This window comes from Mobula birostris, chromosome 11 (genome assembly GCF_030028105.1).
Source record: "Mobula birostris isolate sMobBir1 chromosome 11, sMobBir1.hap1, whole genome shotgun sequence".
Lineage (NCBI taxonomy): Eukaryota > Metazoa > Chordata > Chondrichthyes > Myliobatiformes > Myliobatidae > Mobula > Mobula birostris.
In genome coordinates, this window is record NC_092380.1 from 20,100,122 (window position 1) to 20,121,374 (window position 21,253).

At 47.3% G+C, this 21,253-nt stretch overlaps 1 protein-coding gene across 8 annotated transcripts in view; it reads right to left on the bottom strand.

Moving 5' to 3' along the window:
* Window positions 1-9,539: 9,539 nt before the first annotated feature.
* The window catches only part of LOC140204913 (ICOS ligand-like), a 61,957-nt gene continuing 50,243 nt past the window's right edge, over window positions 9,540-21,253 (bottom strand). For 6 of the 8 annotated variants that reach the window (XM_072271855.1, XM_072271854.1, XM_072271859.1 and 3 more), the window contains 2 exons: window positions 13,771-13,840; window positions 9,540-11,932 (listed from right to left, as the gene is read on the bottom strand). In XM_072271855.1, the coding sequence (XP_072127956.1) occupies window positions 13,776-13,840 (65 nt within the window). In that variant the 3' untranslated portion in view covers window positions 9,540-11,932; window positions 13,771-13,775. The remainder of the gene's footprint in view (window positions 11,933-13,770; window positions 13,841-21,253) is intronic. The other 2 variants (XM_072271856.1, XM_072271857.1) reach the window with 2 other exon arrangements.

The window sequence follows — 21,253 nt, forward strand, 5'->3', positions numbered from 1 at the left end:
GGAGCAGGACCCAGCGTGGCGACTGTCCCTCTGCCTCCACGGATGCTGCTGGACTGGCCGAGTTCCCCCCGCAGTCTGGCAGCCGTCTGGAGCGGCGGCCCCTCCCGGGCGGTGTCGGGCTCGTCTGTCTGTGAACCGCTCGGTAACGGCTCGCGTTTGCTTTACAGGCTTCAGCAGCGCGCCGCCCCCGACCAGCAGCAGTGCCGCCGGCACCGGTTCGCCGCAGTGCTGGCCGCTGTCCTCCCTGACCATGGGCCTGCTGGTGCTGACCGCCGTCTCCCTGCTGGTGCTGCTGGCGGCCCTCGTCTACATCACCCGGCGAAAGACAGGTGGGTCTCTCCACCGGTAGGGAGGGGATGAGGGGGGAGGGGATGAGGGGGGAGGGGATGAGGGGGGAGGGGATGAGGAGGAGGGGATGAGAGGGGAGGGGGGAGGGGAGGAGGGGATGAGAGGGGAGGGGGGGAGGGGATGAGAGGGGAGGGGGGGAGGGGGGGAGGGGATGAGGGGGGAGGGGGGAGGGGATGAGGGGGGAGGGGGGGAGGGGATGAGAGGGGAGGGGGGAGGGGGGAGGGGGGAGGGGGGAGGGGGGGAGGGGGGAGGGGGGAGGGGGGAGGGGGGGAGGGGATGAGGGGGGAGGGGGAGGGGGAGGGGATGAGGGGGGAGGGGGAGGGGGGAGGGGATGAGGGGGGAGGGGGGAGGGGGAGGGGGGAGGGGATGAGGGGGGAGGGGATGGGGATGAGGGGGGAGGGGAGGAGGGGGAGGGGAGGAGGGGGGAGGGGAGGAGGAGGGGAGGGGATGAGGAGGGGAGGGGGAGGGGGAGGGGGAGGGGGGAGGGGATGAGGGGGGAGGGGAGGAGGGGGAGGGGATGAGGAGGGGGAGGGGGAGGGGAGGGGAGGGGGAGGGGGAGGGGGAGGGGAGGGGGAGGGGGAGGTGGAGGGGAGGGGGAGGTGGGAGGTGGAGGGGGAAGGTGGAATGGAGGGGGGAGGTGGAGGGGGAAGGTGGAATGGAGGGGGAAGGTGGAGGGGAGGGGAGAGGGGAGGATTGAAGGGGAGGGGGAGGGGGATGAAGGGGAGGGGGTGAGGGGGAGGATGGGGAGGGGGTGAGGGGGAGGATGGGGATGAGAGTGAGGGGAGGGGAGGGGAGTTGGGGAGGGGGAGGGGGATGAGAGGGCGGGAGAGGGAGGGGGAGGGGGGAGGGAGAGGGAGGGGGAGGGGGGAGGGGAGAGGGAGGGGGAGGGGAGGGGGGAGAGAGGGAGGGGGATGAGAGGGAGGGGAAGGGGGATGAAAGGGAGGGGGATGAGGGGGAGGGAGGGGTGTTGGGGGATGGAAATGGGAAGGGGAGGGGAAAACCTGTTTATTTAGAATATACAAGAATAGAGCATTGACCATCATGTCTGAGAATGTGGAAGATTCTTCCTCCTTTTGAGCCAGATCCAGCCGGATGGGCTTCAAAATGGTCTGATTTGACATGACCACGCATTCCAGACTTCCTCCTTGGTGCAGAGTATTGAGGCTGTCATCAGCAAGAGCGTTGCAATGCTAACATCAACATGTTGGCCGTCTTCTTGTCCAACTCTGAAACAGTGGCATCTCTTTGATCCCCACTGGACAAATATTCTGTAATTCAGGAGGTGTTCCGGGTTTGAGATCGTCCAACACATCACCATATTTTTGCTGTGCATTAGAAGCTCTATCAAGGAAAACTTCACACTCAACTTCTTTCTCGGGATTAGAGAGCTTCAGTTTTTGCACCGAAGTAGAAACTGTTCTTCGCATCAAACAGTGGATCCCCCTCCCTCTGCTGCGTTGCTGCCACTTTCCTTGGTTTATCCTTACAAATCAAATCAAATCGTTAGAAAAATGTGACACAGGATCAGAAGGTGAGTAGAGCTGAGGAACCAGAAGGGGACAAAGGCCCTGATGGGAGTTATTTTCAGACCCCCAAACAACAGTAAAGGTGTGACCTACAAATTACAATGTGAAAGAGAAAATGCATGCTGAATGGGCAATGTTATGATAGTTTTGTGGGATTTCAATATGCAGGTAGATTGGGAAAATCAGGTTGGTGCTGGATCCCAAGAGAAAGAATGTGTAGAATGTCCAAGGCATGTCTTTTTACAGCAGTTTGTTGGTGAACCCACTAGGGAATCAGCTAAAGAGCTTAAGGTAAAGCAACTCTTAGTGACAAATGATCATAGTATGATAGAATTCACCCTACAATTTGAGAAGGAGAAGTTAAAGTCAGATGTATCAGTATTACAGTGGAGAAAAATAAATTACAGGGGCATGAGGAGACTGAGTTCCTTTAACATCTGCCGGATGATGCTGTGGATATTCTACGAGTCTGTGGTGGCCAGTGCTATCATGTTTGCTGTTGTGTGCTGGGGCAGCAGGCTGAGGATAGCAGACACCAACAGAATCAACAAACTCATTCGTAAGGTCAGTGATGTTGTGGGGATGGAACTGGACTCTCTCACGGTGGTGTCTGAAAATAGGATGCTGTCTAAGTTGCATGCCATCTTGGTCAATGTCTCCCATCCACTACATAATGTACTGGGTGGGCACAGGAGTACATTCAGCCAGAGACTCATTCCTCCGAGCTGCAGCACAGAGCATCATAGGAAGTCATTCCTGCCTGTGGCCATCAAACTTTACAACTCCTCCCTTGGAGGGTCAGACACCCTGAGCCGATAGGCTGGTCCTGGACTTATTTCATAATTTACTGGCATAATTTACATATTACTATATATTTATTACTATTTTTCTATTACTATTTTATTACTACTTAATATTTCCATGACTATTACTATTTACTAATAGTAATATTACTATTACTATTTCTATTACTATTTATTACTTATGGTGCAACTGTAACGAAAACCAATTTCCCCCAGGATCAATAAAGTATGACTACGACTATGACTATGAGAGAGCTGGCCAAAATTGATTAGAAAAGGACACTGGCAGGGATGATGGTAGGGCAGTAATGGCTGGAATTTCTGTATGCTATTCAGAAGGCACAGGATATATACATCCCAAAGAGGAGAAGTATTCTAAATGGAAGATGACCCAACCGTGGCTGACAAGAGAAGTCAAAGCCAACATAAAAGCCAAAGAGAGGGCATATAATAAGTAAAAAATTGGTAGGAAGTTAGAAGACTGGGAAGCTTTTAAAAACCAACAGAAGGCAACTAAAAAAGTAATAAAGAAGGAAAAAATAGAATAAGAAGGTAAGCTAGCCAATAATATTAAAGGGGATCCCAAAAGTTTCTTCAGATACATAAAGTGTAAAAGAGAGGCAAGAGTAGATATCAGCCCACTAGAAAATGTTGCTGGAGAGAGACAAGGAAATGGCAGATGAACTGAATAAGTACTTTGCATTAGTCTTCATTGTGGAAGGCTATAATAGTATGAAGTTCAAGAGTGTCATGGAACAGAAGTATGTGGTTACCATTACTAGGGAGAAGGTTCTTAGGGAAGCTGAAAGGTCTGAAGGTAGATATGTCATCTGGATCAGATGGTATACAGCACAGTTTTCTGAAAGAAGTGGCTGAAGAGATTATGGAGGCATTAATAATAATCTTTCAAGAATCAACTGATTCTGGCATTTTTCTAGAGGAATAGAAAATTACAAATGTCACAGAGCCGAACACCCGGGGTCACCGACCACAGGCACACAGGGGGATCCCAGGATCAGCCGAAGCAGCCTCACCATCAACACCGGCAGAGCGTCACGGCAAATGAACCTTCCCACTGTGGACATCTGCTTTGGGTTGACAGGAGGTGACTGGTGATCTGATATGAAGAATTGTGGCTGGGTGTAGGTTAAAATCAGCATAATTTGTGAGATGTCGTAACAAGGCAGCTGGAGCCGTTGCTGCCAATTTCATGTGGGAGTTGGACTGGCCTACCTTAAACAAGGCTGGGCAGATAAGATCTGCTGGGTGTGTCTCTTGTTTCCATAGTACCCTCAGATAAAATGCCCTTGCTGCTGTGATATTGTGCAAGAGCACCTGTTACCAAGTAAACCAAAAGTTTCCACTGCAAGCAAACTTCATTTCAGCCTCAACATTTGGCAGATGGGGCACTGTAATTAGATGGCCAGTTTATCATTAGACTTCTGGGTGAAATTCTTTTATTTGTTTATTTATTGAGATGCAGCGCAGAATAGGCCTTTCCAACCTTTCGAGCTGCGCTGTCCGTTAATCTCCGATATAATCCGAGCCTAATCACGGGACGTTTACAATGACCAATTAACCAATCAACCGGTACGTCTTTGGACTGTGGGAGGAAACCGGAGCCCTTGGAGGAAACCCACGTGGTCACGGGGAGAACATACAAACTCCTTACAGGCAGCGGCGGGAATTGAACCCGGGTCGCCGGTACTGTGAAGCGTGGTGCTAACCGCTACACTACTGTGCCTCCCTATTCTGCAGCAGTTCCTTGTGCTCGATCACAAGTCATGCAGCACAGATTGGCCCGTTACAGCTATGTTTGCTCCCTGGTAGACTGTAACTGTATTCAAGCAGTCTTCTTCACTGGACCCATACTGTGACCCATGGGGCAATCCTCTTCCCCCTCCCCAGTGTGTCGGGGGCAGAGGGCCTTGGTGTGTTGTCTGCAGCAAGCCAGAGCCCAGGCAATATGGAGTATTGCCCTGAGACGTGGGCTCGTGTGAATATCGAGCATTAGTGTGTTTAACTTGAACTTTTCACTGGACTGCCATTGTTGCTCTATAAAGAGCAACACTTTCCATACCGAATAAAATGGTAATGCGGCCTGGGGATCTGAGTGAACAGCTTACGACAGGTGCTTATACTGTGAGGGATTGGACCCAAGTGTTGCATTACAGTGACAACGTATAATAAGAGATTTTAAAAGTCTTTGTGAGTATTTCTTTATTTAATAAAGGATGCAATTATCCTTAGTAACAGGAAGCTTGATAACAGAAGCTACCGTTGGTTCTGAAGTGTATGAGAAGTTACGAGAGGTGATCGATACATTCGTGGCCTAAGGTAGAAGGAGTCAATTTTAGAAAACCTAGCACACTTATTTTTCCTACATTTACGCACTTGGTCCAGCGGTCGTGGAGCATACGGATCCCTTCTTTATAGAAGTCAGCATCTTGGACCTCCAGAAAGTGGTCCACAGCAGGGGCGATTGATAAGTTTGTGGCCTAAAGTAGAAGGAGATGAGTTATTAACTTAAAACTTTCTGCATTTTCACTCAAAGTGTTAAACTGCACGTGCATGTAATGAAAGCTGTATAACTCATCTCCTTCTACCTTAGATTAGATTAGATTATGAGGACACGCAGTCCTCTTTTATTGTCATTTAGGAATGCATGCATTAAGAAATGATACAGTGTTCCTCCAGAATGATATCACAGAAATACAAGACAAACCAAGACTGAAAAACTGACAGAAACCACATAATTATAACATATAGTTACAACACTCCAAAGCAATACCGTAATTTGATAAAGAACAGACCATGGGTACGGCAAAAAAGTCTCAAAGTCTCTTGAAAGTCCCATCGTCTCACGCAGACGGTAAAAGGAAAAAAAACTCTCCCTGCCATGAGCTTCCAGTGCCACAAACTTGCCAATGCAGCATCCTGGAAGCACCCGACCACTGCTGACTCTTGAGTCCTTCCGAAAACTTTGAGCCTCCGACCATCCCTCCGACACCGAGCACCATCTCTGCCGAGCACTTCAACCCCAGCCTCGGCAACAGGCAATAGGCAAAGCCGAGGATTTGGGGCCTTCCCCTCCGGAGATCCTCGATCGCACAGTAGCAGCAGCAGCGAAGCGGGTATTTCAGAAGTTTCTCTAGATGTTCCTCCGTGCTTGTCACGGCTGTCTCCATCAAATCAGGATTGTGCGTGGCATCCTACTTCACAAATACGATATCATTTCAGAACTGCGTCGCGCCGCCATCTTCTCCTCCCCTCCCTTAGGCCACACACTTATCAATCACCCCTGCTGTGGACCATCTGGAGGTCCAAGATGCTCTCGTTACATGCGCATGCAGTTCAGCTCTTTGAGTGATAATGCAGAAAGTTTGAAGTTAATAACTTATCTCGTCTACCTTAGGCCACGAACTTATCAATCACCCTTGCTGTTCACCACTTCTACAAAGAAGGGATCCGTATGCTCCACAACCGCTGGACTAAGTGTGTACGTGTAGGAGGGGACTATGTTAAAAAAAAAATGTGCTAGGTTTTCTAAAATTGACTCCTTCTACCTTAGGCCACGAACTTATCAATCACCCCTCGTATTTTTTCAAAGTAGGTGCCTACAGAAGGATTGGACCGTCATCTCCACTTCGTGATGGGAAGAGGTTTTGGAAGCGTTGGTTCTTTAATCATGTTTATTCGGTATTTAACGTCTCTTACCTGGGCCACGTAGGAGCTGGTGTAGGCACTCAACTCCTGTCTGTTCCACCATTTAAGCAGACCAAAGCTCGTCTCGACTCTACGTTCCCAGCTACCCACGGCGACCTTTCAGCCTCTGGCTTATCAACGATTTATCTACTGCTTGTTTTCCCTTTCCCCTATCCGAGTCAGCGCTATCCACTAGTTTGTTTTTGAGTTGCGTATATTTCTAAACACACTTCATACCCAACACAGTGTCAGCAAGGATGTAATGCTGTATGAGGCAATGGTGAGGCCTCACTTGGAGAGCTACCAGCAGTTTTGGGCCCCTTATTTAAGAAAGGATGTGCTGACATTGGAGAGGGTTCAAAAAATGATTCCAGGAATGAAAGGCTTATGATGTGAGCAGCAATCGAAGGCTCTGGGCCTGTACTCAGTGGAATTTTGGAGAATGAGAGGGGACCTTATTGAATGTTGAAAGGCCTAGATAGAGTGGATGTGAACAGGATGTTTTCTTTGGTGGGATGCGGGGGGGGGGGGGTGTCTATGGCCAGAGGGCACAGCTTCAAAATAGAGGGACGTCCATTTAGAACAGAGATGAAGAGGAATTTCTTCATCCAGAGGGTGGTGAATCAGTGGAATTCGTTGCCACGGGTGACCGTAGAGGCCAGGTCACTGGGTGCAATTTAAGGTGGAGGTTGATAGGTTCTTGATTAGTCATGGTGTGAAAGTTGTGGAGAGAAGGCAGCAGAATGGAGTTGAGGGGGAAGTGGCAGAGCAGACTCAACGTGTTGAATGGCCTAATTCTGCCCCTATGTCTTACCTTATCTGTGCTACGCCACTCCCAGATGCAGATTGTTTATTTGCCTCCTTTTTTGTTTCGCACCATCATCTTTGTCACTTAACTCCTCTTGGTCCTTCCTCTATCTCTGATATCCCCATGTTGTCTTCCTTCGGGGTTGTGTACTTGTTCCACCTGAGCATCCGCCAGTTCACCTCGCTAAGTGACAGCTGTCCATCACTGCAGACTGTGGCCCACACTGGCCAGTCCCGGTATGGGACTGGGCTGCTTGTTCATTTGGATAGTCTTTCTTGCCTGCACAATAGGTCCAGTTGAGTTGTTGGGCTCCTTTAATGCTACTGGCCGACTTATGCACACTCCTTATTTCAATTCACCAGGTTGGCCTTGCACCCTGCCCGCTCAGCAGGCACCAGTGAATCCACGTGCAGCCCACAGAGAGGTAAGGAAGACCCCTTCATAATGGCAGCGGTTTACATTTCCGTAGCACCTTTATCACAGACGTCATAGGTCATCCAAAGTAACACCATCACAAAGTATTTAAACGCTGGAGTGGGCCACATGGCTGCTCAATCAGAAGCTGATCCACTGGTCGGTTGATGCTTGATCTCTGTTTGTGTCTAAAGATTTAATCATCTCTGCCATTATTTACTCAATCCACTGCTGGATAACGTGGAAAATTCCGGAGATCTCCAACCGCTACACAGGGAGATTTCTTCTCATCTCTCAACTGGGCAACTCTTTGAGTTGACATTATGCCCCTCCCCCACACACACACTTGGGTTCTTGTTTTTTTTTATTATTTGTTCAATGCATCTACTTTTAACCTGCCTTCACATAGAGATTGCAGAAAGAAAGTTTATTTATTAAACTGTGCATTATATTATTCCAGAGCTTCGAGCCACACCACCCAGCAGTCCCTGACCATGGGACAAGTTACAATGACCAATTAAACTACCGACTGACCAATTAACCTACTGACCCAGTAGGTCTTTGGGCTGTGGGAGGAAACCAGAGCACTCGAGGAGAGCGTGCAAACAGGCAGTGATGGGAATTGAACCCGGATCGTCTACTCTACTGTGTTGCCCTAGTTCATTTCTCTGTGGGAGATAGCCTTGCTCTTGCCAGTTCAGTTTTGTTGTAGATTGGTTGTGGATTAGAGAGACACCCTTGGGATAGCCAGTTCGTAATTCATACATTTACAGTAATAAAGCCATTGCATTTTAATTTTAAATTAAGTAACTTTATGTCTGCTTTTCTATTTCAGTGGTTCCATCATGCTTCTATTAGTAATGAGTAGCAGGAGGAGGACATGAAATTTTGTGTTTTCTCCACTAGTTGGGAATGTGTGGGCACGTGGCCAAGTGGTTAAGGCATTGGACTAGCGACCTGAAGGTCGTGAGTTCGAGTCCCAGCCACAACAGTGTCCTTGAGCAAGGCACTTAACCACACATTGCTCTGCGACGACACTGGTGCCAAGCTGTATGGGTCCTAATGACCTTCCCTTGGACAACATTGGTGTCGTGGAGAGGGGAGACTTGCAGCGCGGGCAACTTCCATACAACCTTGCCCAGGCCTGTGCCCTGGAGAGTGAAGACTTTCCAGGCGCAGATCCATGGTCTCGCAAGACTAACGGATGCCTTTAGGAACGTCGTGTTAGTGTACCATTTACCTCAGCTCCCTTCCCTTAGACCCTGGGTAAAGAAAGCAAGACTGAAGGCTGATGATCAGACAAGTGGGAGTATAGTCCCTAGGCCTACTTGCCTTATTTTCCTGTGTCTAATACATTGAGTTAATTACACAAAATGCTGGAGGAACTCAGCAGTCCAGGCAGCAGTTATGAAAAAGAGTATCATCAACTTTTGAGACCAAGATGTCTCGCCAGTCCTGCCGAAGGGTTTCGGCCCAAAATGTCAGCTGTACTCTCTTCCATGGAAGCTACCAGGTCTGGTGAGCTCCTCCAGCATTTTCTGTGCGTGTTGCTCGGATTTTCAGCATCTGCAGATTTTCTCATTTGTGTTTATTAATGCTTATCTGCCTCTCTGACCAGAACCCTGCGGAGGACGAGATCCATTATGCCTCCATGAGTTTATCTCCTGCAGTGAATCGAAAGGATAGAGTGGAGTGTAACATGGTGTACGCCGAGGTCAGGCAGGACCATCTCTGAAGGAGTCCGGTCCCCCATTGAAGAGCTATCAAAGTGACTGAAGACAAGACCACAATCAATGCTATTGTTGCTTACAAGCGGCGGTAACGCCGTCTTGATAGAGGTTACAGCAATGCTTTGCAGGGTTTATTTATGGCTGAAGATGCCTTTTGCTTCTGCTCAAAAGTTAAGTCAGGCAAGGAACCAGAAAACTCATCAGAAACTGGATATATTTATTCCAACTGAAGGCTGCCTCGGTTGTCTAATGGAAGATACAACCAACGTTTGCTAACAGATGCCAGCTGAACAAAAAATATGTACTGTATTGTCTTTTAGTTTTCATCATCTGCCCCATATTTCATACGTTCGCACAACACAGGCCATTCAGCCCTTAGAGTCTTTGCCAGCTTTCCAACCAACCCATTCTTCTCAACCCAGTGACTTCTCACCTGCACTGGGTGCAGTTTCCAGTCACCAAAGCTGCCACTCAGCACAGTTCTACGATGTGGGAAGAAACTGAAGCAGCTACGGGGGAAACCGGGTACGTGCAAACTCCACACAACAGTGACTGAGGCCAGGATCACTGTCACTGCACTACTGCCGCCCAGTAGTTTAGAAGAAACCATTACTTTGCAGACTTAAGGAAATGGAAGATGGTTAGCCTAATAATTAAGTTACTCCAGAGAAAGGAAAAGATCTCTAGTCAGGTCAGTCACTAGGTGAAGTGATTCATTCAGCTCAGCGAGGTTTCTGATTTCACGCCCAGTCTGGGCACCTCCCTCCCCTTACATCCCACTGTCCCCAGGCTAGTGAATGAATGATCAACCAATAATGATTCTCGATCGACGATAAGACATAGGAGCAGAATTAGGCCACTTGGCCCATTGAGTCTGCTCCCCCATTTCATCATGGCTGATTGTCCATCTGGACCCCATTTTCCTGCCTTTTGCCTGTAACCTTTGATGCAGAGTAAGCAAGAACCCATCAACCTCCACTTTAAATATATTCAATGACCCGACCTCCACAGTCGTTTGTGGCAATGAATTTCACAGATTCACCACCATCTGGCTAAAGGAATTCCTCCTTATCTCTGTTCCAAATGATGTCTCTCTATTCTGAGGCTGTACCCTCTGGTCCTAAACTCCCCCACTATAGGAAACTTCCTCTCCACATCTACTCTATCTAGGCCTTTCAATAGTCAATAGGTTTCAATAAGACTCCCCCTCATTCTTCTAAACTCCAGTGGGTCCAGGCCCAGAGTCATCAAACACTCCTCATACATTAACCCTTTTATTCTCAGAATCATTCCCATGAACCTCCTCTGGACCCTGTCCAACGCCAGCACACCTTTTCTTAGATAAGGGGTCGAAAACTTCTCTCAGTACTCCAAATGCGATCTGACCAATGCCTTATAAAGCCTCAGAATCACATCCTTGCTCTTATATTCTAGTTCTCTTGAAATGAATGTTAATATTGCATTTATCTTCCCTACCAACGACTCAATGTGCAAGTTAACCTTTAGGGAATCCTGCACAAGGACTCCCAAGTCTCTTCGCAGCTCTGATTTTTGAATTGTCTCCCTGTTTAGAAAATAGTCTGTGCTTTTATTTCTTCTATCAAAGTGTATGATCAAACACTTCTTTGGCCATTCTCCCAATCCATCCAAGCCCTTCTGTATACTCCCTGTTTCCTGAGCACCAACTGCTCCTCCACTACCTACCTTTGTGTCATTTGCCCAGACACTACCCTGAAAGGTGTGTCGTTGCTGCCGATAACAGTGCTGGAAATGGACTATACTCAAATACTCCGGGGCCCAATGCTGTTTGAGAACAACCTTTATTGAGGACGTGACCAGTGCCTTGTGGAGTCCAGAATTAGGATGCAGAACTTATTGTCCCATTTTCCTCTCAGGTGGGTCAATCGATACAAATGATACTTCCATCCATGTGGGCAGTTAGCAGAAAATCTGCCCCAATCCCTTCACTGGTCAGACAATTCAAAGCTTGTTGATAAATGCCCACAGAACAAGGAATGGGTCTGGAAATCTAAAATGTGTCAGGAAAAGGGACATTTCCTCTGGGTTTTTAAAAGTTTTTAAAAGTTACTCATGCAAACCCAAGGAATTTATCTATATAGTTTGTAAATGTTCAGAAATATATTTTTGTTAATATCTTTCATGTAAACGAGGCATAGTTATTGGAGTTTAGCTAGATGTACAGTACAATGAGACTTGTGTTTTCTTATGAGAAAAGTAAACATAAAATAAAATAAGATACACTACATGGACTCTTTGGCCGTCTTGTTACTGACTCTGCTGGAGTGAGGTGGTGGACAATGGCCAGTCCTACACCATCTGTGTTTTCATCTGATCAGATCCAGCTGGACAGTCCTACATGGTCAGCAATGAAAAAGTGCCTCCTTTCTGGAGGTAACGTGGAGTGTGGAGCATTTCACATTGACCCAGATCCCTGTGGAAAGTATCGTTAATGAGAGCAAATGTACACAAAGTAATTCACAACATGGCAGAATGTGCACTACTCCATAGCCACAAATGTTCTCCTCCAAGTTTAACAGCCGATTTGCAGCACATCTCTGAGTCTCCCTTTTGTGACGTCTGAAAGAGACCAAATAAATGCCTTTTGAGACAAGCACGCACAAATCTCAGGTCACACTGACAATCCAGCTAGTAATATAAGAGATGAGTGCTTGAGTAGCTTCCTAATTTCACCACTCTTACTTCCCATTCAATAAGATGGTGGAACCTCTACCTCAACGTCAACACAAAACTGGATAAAATAGGAATTGTTGGAAATATTCAGCAGGCCAGTCAGCATCAATGCAAAGGAAACGGCACGCCGTGGAGCGTAGCGGCTAGCACAGGCGCTTTACAGCGACAGTTGTAAGGTTGACGGGGTTCAATTCCCATCGCTGCCTGTAAGGAGTTTGTACGTTCTCCCTGTGACCATGTGGGTTTCCTCCAGGTGCTCTGGTTTCCTCCCACAGTCCAAAGATGTGTAGGTTAGGGTTAGTCTGTTCAAAGTAAACTTGTTATCAAAGTACACCATTTAAGAGCCTCTTAGACAGGCAAAGGATGATGCAGGGTGGGTGACTATAGATAGTTAACAAATGCTGAAAGGCCAGGATAGAGTTGACATGGGGAGGGCATTTCCAGTAATGGGAGAGTCAAGGGAGTCCCTTTAGAACAGAGATGAGGTGGAATTTCTTTACCTGGAGGCTGGTGAATTTGTGGAATTCATTGCCACAGTGACTGTGGAGGCGAAGCCATGGGGCATATTTAAAGTAGAGCTAGATAGGTTGTTGATTAATAAGGGTGTCAGAGGTTACAGGGAGGAGGTAGAGAACAGGTTTGAGAGGGAAAAGACATGACTGAACGGCGGATCAGATTTAGTAGGCTGAATGGCCTAGGCCCACTCCCGTGACTGATGGACCATGTGCACACAGATAGGACTAGGCATCATCAGCACTGGAGTGAAGTCCTGTACACCTGGTGTACTGTTCTATCTTTCATTTTCAAAGAAACAGCAGTGGGAAAGGCCATTTGTCCCCTCAAAACTGCTCTACCTTGCAGTAAGATCCTTGCTGACCTAGCTCACCTTAATGACTTAACCCTATTTCCCCCGACCCCTCGAATAAACAAAGATCTATTGACCTCTGATCTGAATATAATCAGTGACTAATCCTCCATGATAGAGAATTACAAAGATTCGCCAACCTTTGAGGGAAGAGATTTTTCTTCATTTCGGTTCTAAATTGCCTCCCCATTAATTTGAGATTGTGACTCCTGATTCTAGAGTCCTTAATGGAGGGAAACGTCATTGTGGTAGAGCCCTCCATATCTCAATGTAATCATCTCCCCATTGCCTAACTTCTAGAGCAAGGGTTCCCAGCCTCTCTATGCCACAGACCCCTACCATTAACTGAGGTGCTAATAGACCCCAGGTTGGGAACCCCTGCTCTAGAAAATGGCCCCAGGCCTCTCAAGCTCTCCTCACATGACCTGTTATCTTCCATCAGACAAGGGTTTAACTGGACGATCAGAGGAGCAGTGCGGGGGTGAACAGAAGGAAAATGGGCAGAAATAAATCCCTCAGATGTAACCGTTTATGACTGTTACAACCCAAACTGTTCAATTCTAACTGGAGCCTGACAGTGACAATTCAGAGGGGCCTGTTGACACTATAGAAACTGCAGGACAGTTCAGACACTTGAGGCTCTGAGCTGTGGGTAATATTGGCACACATATTTAGAAACTTCAGAACCAATGACCAGAGAGACCTCACTGGAGCTGTAATCTACATGGGGTTCACCCCATCCCAACCTCCCATAGACACTCTCCCCGCATAGAAAACCTCCAGTGTTTATAAACTAGCTTCCCCGTTTTTGAGAGGAGGAGAACCACAAAGAGATTCACTGATGAACAGGAACACTTACTGGGCTCAAACGGCAGGATCCAAGCTAACAAACGAAGCCAGCTCACCTTTCTGGGCAGGCACGTCATCTGCTAAAAAAGATTCGAGTACAATTTTTATTGAAGCTGCAAGGAACATTCGAAGGAAGTTTCAAAAAGGGCAGTGGGGAGATGGAAGGAAGTCAGTCCACCCTACTCGGGTTCCTAGAAGTCCCTGGGGATTTTGCCAGGCACGTGACGTACATTGGAGTCTGAGGTAGGTAGACGCTTTCTAGAGCTTTGACCAGGTGGAGGAGACAAAATATTTCCAGCCTCCTGCATTGTTGGATAAACGCTGTGTTCAGACCATCCATGGTCTTGGATCTGCTCCCTCAACATGAAACAGAGATGTCTGTGGCACCCTCAGACCTGGGTACAAAGTGCAAGCAAGGCAACACCTAACACGTGGAATTTTTGGGCCATCAACTCCAGCAACGTACAGGCAGCACAGAAGGGGCCGATGCTGCTGTTCATGGTCCACTACATGCCTCCTCCCACTAGATTTCACTCAATTCTACCACTGAAGCTATCAATTCCTGACTCCCTTAGGTGCTGCTTCGAGCTTCCCCTACTGACCACATCAGTTGTTTCACGCACTCACTCCCTTTGGTAGGCGGTCTACCTTCCCTATCAGTCTCCAGGTGGCAGAGCTTCTCCTGCACCCTTCATCCGTACCTGAGAAACTCTATGGCACAGGAGCAGCCCATTCAACTCATTGTAGCCTCACTGGTGAAAAGAGTTACCCCACTTAATGCCACTAGTAGGAATTGCTCTTTGGCAGTAAATTTACAAGCACCATCATCCAATGGAAAAAGCCATTCGTCATCTCCCCGCTGATATCTCCACAATCACTTAGAGCTGTTATCTCTTGGGTTTTGGCCCAGTTAAAGGAAATATTTAATCTAGCTAGCCCCTCTTAACTTTATTCACCTCAGTTAACTCTGCACTCAACTTCCTCAGTTCTAAAGACAACTATTGTCCCTCGTCCAATCTTCCCTACAGTGCAGGCAATATCCTTACGAATCTACTCTGAACCATCTCCAGTGTAATTTTACTTTTCCTGTAGTCTGACTACTACTGTTAATTGTGTCACATGCCATTCTGCCCATCAAGATTATACTGGCTCTTGGAGCAAACTGATTCAGCAATATTTCTTGGAACCAATGTTCCCTGGTGCACCCACGATGTCTACCTTTATTGTCCTTTCAGCCACCTAGATCATGGACACTTCAAGTAACTAGCTAACCTATCAACCTGCATGTCTTTGGGATGAGGGAGGAGACCAGAGCAGCTGGGGGAAAGACACGGTCACAGGTAGAGCATGCAAACTCCACGCGGGCAGCAACAGAGGTTGGACCTGAAATGGTGAGGCAGCAGCACGACCTGCTGTACCAGCGCATCTCTCACACAAAATCCCTGCTCTTACATTCAATGCCTCCATCAAGAAAGGACAGAACACGGTTCCGTATGTCTGGTAAACCACCACGTTGACCTGTGCTGACACCCTCAAGGGGCTGTGGTGTACATTCCAAGATGACCCTGTTGATGCATAGCACTCAGTATACTCCCATTTATTATATCATTACAATTTATTTTCAACCCCCAACGGTTTAAGGCCCCTAACTTTTTATAATCCACATCAATGTGGATCTTTTATTCCAGACATCTTTAAGTACAATTCCGTGCAAACGTCTTAGACACAGATATATATAGCTAGGGCACCCAAGACTTTTGCACAGAACTGTGGTAATTTTATGTGTTGTTCTGTACTGCTGCCACAAAAAAAAATCATGACATGTGAGTGCTGATAAACCTGATTCTGGTATGGGTCTCTATTGTGGACGGAGAGTGGGGAATCGTGGTTTGGAAAGGGGGAAGGGAGAGGGGAGGGAGCAGGAGGGACCAGGGAGACATTCTGTGATGATCAGTAATCCAATTGTATGGAATCAAATGACTTGCCTGGTGTCTCAGGGCTGGGTGTGTCTGCCCCTGCCCCTGGCACGCCTTCTCTGCCACCTGACCCACACCCCTCCTGCGGCACTCCACCATCACCATTCCCAACATCTTTTGCTCCTACTAGAGATTCGAGCTTGCTCTCCGCTCCCAGTTGACAAATATAGTGCGTGCAAAAGTCTGAAGTGCCTTCGCTACATATATGTGCCAAAGACTTTTGCACGGTATTGTAGGTTACAATTTGTTCAGAGATCAGTGAGTGGTTGATAGTGGCGAAGAAGCTAAAGACTAAAGCAACAGCCCGTAGCAACAGGGTGAGCAACTGCGACTCAATCTGGAGAAGGCGAGGAAATGCATTTCGAGAGCGCAAGGTGGTGAGGGAATGCAGACTAGTTGTACTGTAGGTGAGCAGAGGGGTCTGGCATTGTATGGTCACATTTACCTAAAGGTGACGGGGCAGAAAAGGCAGAGGAAGTAGTTTTCTTTAACACTCAAGGTACAAAAGAGACAGGTCAGGAAGTCAGGCTGGAGCTGCAGAAAACACATCAGTTTTACAGTAGTGCTCCGATCACAAGGTTACCAGAAGAATGTGGTGGAGCTAGAGGTGTTTTACAAGGACTTTTCCCGGGGATGAGGAAGTTCCATTACGTTTGTCTCGGCAGGTGTCATTTTCTTAGAATAGCAGAAACCGAGGGGAGATTCAACCAAGATTTTTAAAACTATATGAAACATAGGTGGAACAAAGAGGAACCTGGTTTATTTAAGAGGAAGGCCAAAGAAATCAGGAAGTAGAAAGTTAAGGTAACTTATGGAGTCATACAGCACAGGAAGAGGCCTGTATTCGGCCTGTGTCCTTGCACCCCTTTCCCATCCAAGTACCTTTTAACCATTGTCGTTGTACCCGCCTCCACCACCTCCTCTGGCAGCTCATTCCAGATATTCACCATTTTCTGTGTGAACACTTACCCCTTGGGGGGGGGGGACATGGAGGGAACCCAGAGTGATGGGAGTTAGGTGACAGTGTCTGCGTTGCTGGGTCCATGAATGGATGGATCATTCTGTCACATGGTGGGTGGCGATGGCAGACCCAAATGCAGGACACAGACACTGAAGTACTAGGAACAGGACTTGACTAGAGTAGGGATGTGACAGGATACAGTCAAGGAGCAGGGACAAGAACACAGACTTGGGCTAGGACATGGACTAGACAGGGAACCCGGACAAGGAACTATAAACTAGGAGCCTGGGCTTGGACTCTGAGCCAGAGACTGGACAAGGACCCAGAACCTGGGTCTTGCCTCAGGCTCGGACCCCAGAACTAGGCAAGGACATGACATGGCTACAGGACAGGACATGGCTGGTGTCTTGGATCTTGAGGCTTGAGGCTGGGGTCTTGGGTCTTGAGGCTTGAGGCTGAGGTCTTGGGTCTTGAGGCTTGAGGCTGAGGTCTTGGGTCTTGGATCTTGAGGCTTGAGGCTGGTGTCTTAGGTCTTGAGGCTTGCCCCTTAGATCGCCTTTAAATTCCTCCCCTCGCACCTTAAATCTATAGCTTCCAGTTCTAGATTCCCCTATTCAGGGATAAAGCTCTGACTATCTACCCTGTGTATACCCTATTTATAAACCTCTATAAAGGTCAGTCCTCAGCTCCGGTGAGAATAACCCCAACCTACCTAATCTGTCCTTATCTCCTGACCCCCATTCCAGGCAGTATCCTGGTGAACCTCTCCTGCATTCCCTATTGCTGCAGCATCTTTTCCATATGACACAGTACTCTAAGTGCACTCCCGTGTTTTGTGAAACTTCAACATGACAGCCCAACATTTATACTCAATGAACCAGCCTATGAAGCCAAGCCTACCAAATGCTGTCTTCACTCCCTTATATAACCATCTGGCCTCTTTTTGGGAGCTGTTAGGGCATATTCTGGACTTGGGTATATTGCAGAATAATAATTTCAGCAACCAATCTTTAGACCTGAACACAGACTGTAGATTAAATTTAAAATGTAGCCCTGTTCAATAGGTTTTTAGAGGTGAACAGGAGTTAATTGAGAAACAGACAATGCTGATTAACATTCATTTTGGGTGTCCGGAGCGTGGGTGCGAAGAAGGAGCTGTGAAAGTTATATGTAATTCAAAGGAAGCATTGTAGATACATTGTAACCTTTGATCTCTAGCATATAAAATTTCATGTAATACTGGGTCAAACAGGCCTCTCTAAAATGAGTGTGTCTCATTTTGTCGAATGAAAGACTGCTTTATATCTACAGCTCCATCTCTCCAGTGACTTAATTCACCTTGTACACAACTCTTCTGACATTTACTCTGCATGTCCTACCATGCATCCTTAGACAATCTACTTCGCTGAGTCCTGCAAACTTACTAATCATCCCCCTACATTCTCACGTATATAAATTGTTAGGACATTTAATGAAGTGTGTGAGAACACAGAAAATAGAACAGTACATATCAGGAACAGGCCCTTCAGCTGTGATGTAGTGTCCAACTAGTAATTAAAGTTCAAAGTAAACTTTTATCCAAGTACATATATGTCACCATATACAATCCTGACATTTATTTTCTTGCAAGTATGCTCAATAAATAATGACCATAACAGAAGCAATGAAAGACCACCCAACTTGGGCATTCAACCACAGTGCTAAAGACAACAACCTGTGCAAATAAGAAGGAAGAAATAATAAGAATAAATAAATAAGCAAAAAATATCGAGGACATGAGATGAAGAGTCCTTGAAAGTGCGTCCATTGGTGGTGGGACCATTTCAATGATGGGGTAAGTGACGTTGAGTGAAGTTATCCCCTTTGGTTCAAGAGCCTGATGGTTGAGACCTAACTGATTAAATGCCTGAATGAACTAATCCTTTCTGCCTGCACTATATTCCCCCATTCTCTTCCATTCTCTTCACATGCATTTGCCTATCTATGAATCTCTTCAATACCTCTATCATATTTGCCTACAGTACCCTCCCTGCCACCTCATTCAAGGTACCCAACACTCCCTGTGTAAAGACAACTTGCCTCGCACAACTCCTTTGAAGTTGCCCCCCTCATCTTAAATGTAGACCCTCTACTACAAGACATTTCAACCCTGGGAAAAAGAAGCAGGCTGTATCTTTACCTATTTTGCTTTACTCTGATAATCATATAAATTTCTCTCAGGTCTCCTCTCAGCCTCCAGCACTCCAGAGAAAACTACCCGACTTTATCCACTTTCTCCTGATAGCACATGCCCTCTAATCCAGGCAGCATCCTGGTAAAAAATCTTCCACACCCTCTCCAAAGTCTCTAAATACTTCATGTAACGGGGTGACCAGAACTGAGTGTGGTGCTTCAGATGTGGTCTAACCAGACTTTTCTACGGCTGCAATATGACTTCCCTTGAACTCATTGCCTTAACTACTAAAGGCAACAATGCCAAATGCCTTCTTTACCACCCTGACATGTTTTTAATAAAAAGGCTGTGGTGTCAGAGAGGGGTGGTCGTTGATCGGGTGATGTCAGGTTTGAAAGGTAGTTGGATGTATTGAAACATATGGGTGGAGGGGTGGGTGGAGATACATCTCTACTAAAGGAGGTCTAAGGCACTCCTTCCCTCTGCTAGCCTGCAGGTCACCCATGGGCAAGGTGTAGCACCCGCTTAGCCCCACGATCAGGGTCACGTGAAGCCATGGGAGCAGGTGGTGGACGGTCGTATGAGCAGCTGGTGCATATCGCAAGTCCTGGTTATGTGACCTCTGACACCAGGTAGACAACCTCTGAAGAGTATTGATAATGGCTGGGGTCGCCCGTCTTGTAAAGCACTGCCCAGAAGGTGATGGAAAACCACTTCTGTAGAAAAATTTGCCAAGAGCAATCGTGGTCAGGAAGACCATGATCACCCACTTCATACGACATGGCACATAAAGATGATGGTGTGCTGTCGGACAGCAGCAGTAGTTGATTGGCTGGTGTCAGGTTGAAAGGTAATTGGACGCACTGAAACTCATGGACTGGGACACGGAAGAGGGGAGTAGTCTTAATAGTCTTTTTTTTCAGCTGATATGGACACAATGGGTCGGATGGGGCCCACCTGCATCACAGGTTGCATGATTTCCAACTTGCTGAGGCGCTGCAAAGTTGAGACTGCAGGATTGTTTCATAATCTCTGGAGAGGGAGAAAGTCACCCAGGTGTCTCAGCTCTGGCTACTCTCTGGAGATGGGGTTGGTCACCCAGGTGCCTCAGCTCTGGCTACTCTCAGGAGACGGAGATGGTCAGCCAGGTGTCTCAGGTGGTGGGGAGAGAGACAGGCTGCTTTGCCTTTGTAATGTCAGAAAGTTAAAGAGCCAGGGCTCTGCTCCAAACCTGGTCCTTGATGTCGCTAAGGAGCTCTACATACCAACTACTGCTCTGCATGGATGAGATAGGTGGTGATGCTCCCCCTGCTTTGGTCTAAGGCTGTCGGACATAAACCTGGCAGCATGTAATTTTCAATTGGGAAATGCCACAATCGCCAATCAATCAGAGGAAATAACTTCAGCCCTCATCACAGCTGAGCTGTGCATTTTTATGGTGGAACTGGAATAAGCTTGCTGAAACCAGAAACCTGCGTATTCCGATATCTGCTGCAGAAATCCCAAAATATTTTTGTTTCTTCAGTCACTTTGATGAACAGAATATAACTGTCAAATGATTGCAACATGATGTAACGTAGGAGAGGTAGGAGAGCTTTAGAGAGCTAGGCGCCAAATGCAGGCAGAAGCCTCCAGCTCATTGGGCTGGCATAGGCAAGTTGGGCCAAATGGCCTGCTTTCCTGCTGTATAATGTGGCCTTTCATATTCTTGATTTTGAGGGGCACGTGGCATGGTTGGCAGGGGCACTGCCTCACCGCTCCAGAGACTTGGATTTAATCCTGAACGCCGGTGCGGTCTGTGTGGAGTCTACATGGTTCCCCCAGCCCCACCTGCCGTGATCGCTGGTTGTCTCCCACATCCCAAAGGCATGCGTTGGTCGCGGTAAAATACATTGAGTGTTTGGGTCAGGGGTGGAATCTGATGGCAATATGGAGAGAATTTCTTTTTTAATTAGATTAGAGTAGTCTTATTATAAGGGAATAGCTGATGCTTGGCAGTACCTTAGGACCAGTTTCTGTTTTGTATGAACCCATAATTTAACTGTATCGGTCTCTGCTGTTTCTTTGGCAGTGGATCAACTGACTGGAGAATGTTGGCCTGTTGCAAGGGCAACAGCTTGCTCTCCGTATTATATTGTCCTGGCTCGCGTATCAATTTCGACAGCTGGGGGCGCAATATGTGTGGTTCACCCTAACCAACGGGGGGCCATCAATGCGTTTGATTTTGACTGGTGAGGACCTAAACTATTCAGTGGTATGTTAAACAGGGTTAGTACTCCATTAACGTGGTGTGCTGTAGGATGTTTCTGTGCTGGGTTAGTACTGACGGATACTTGACGAACATGACATGTTGAAGGACAGTTCTGTGCAGTGTGACTCTGCA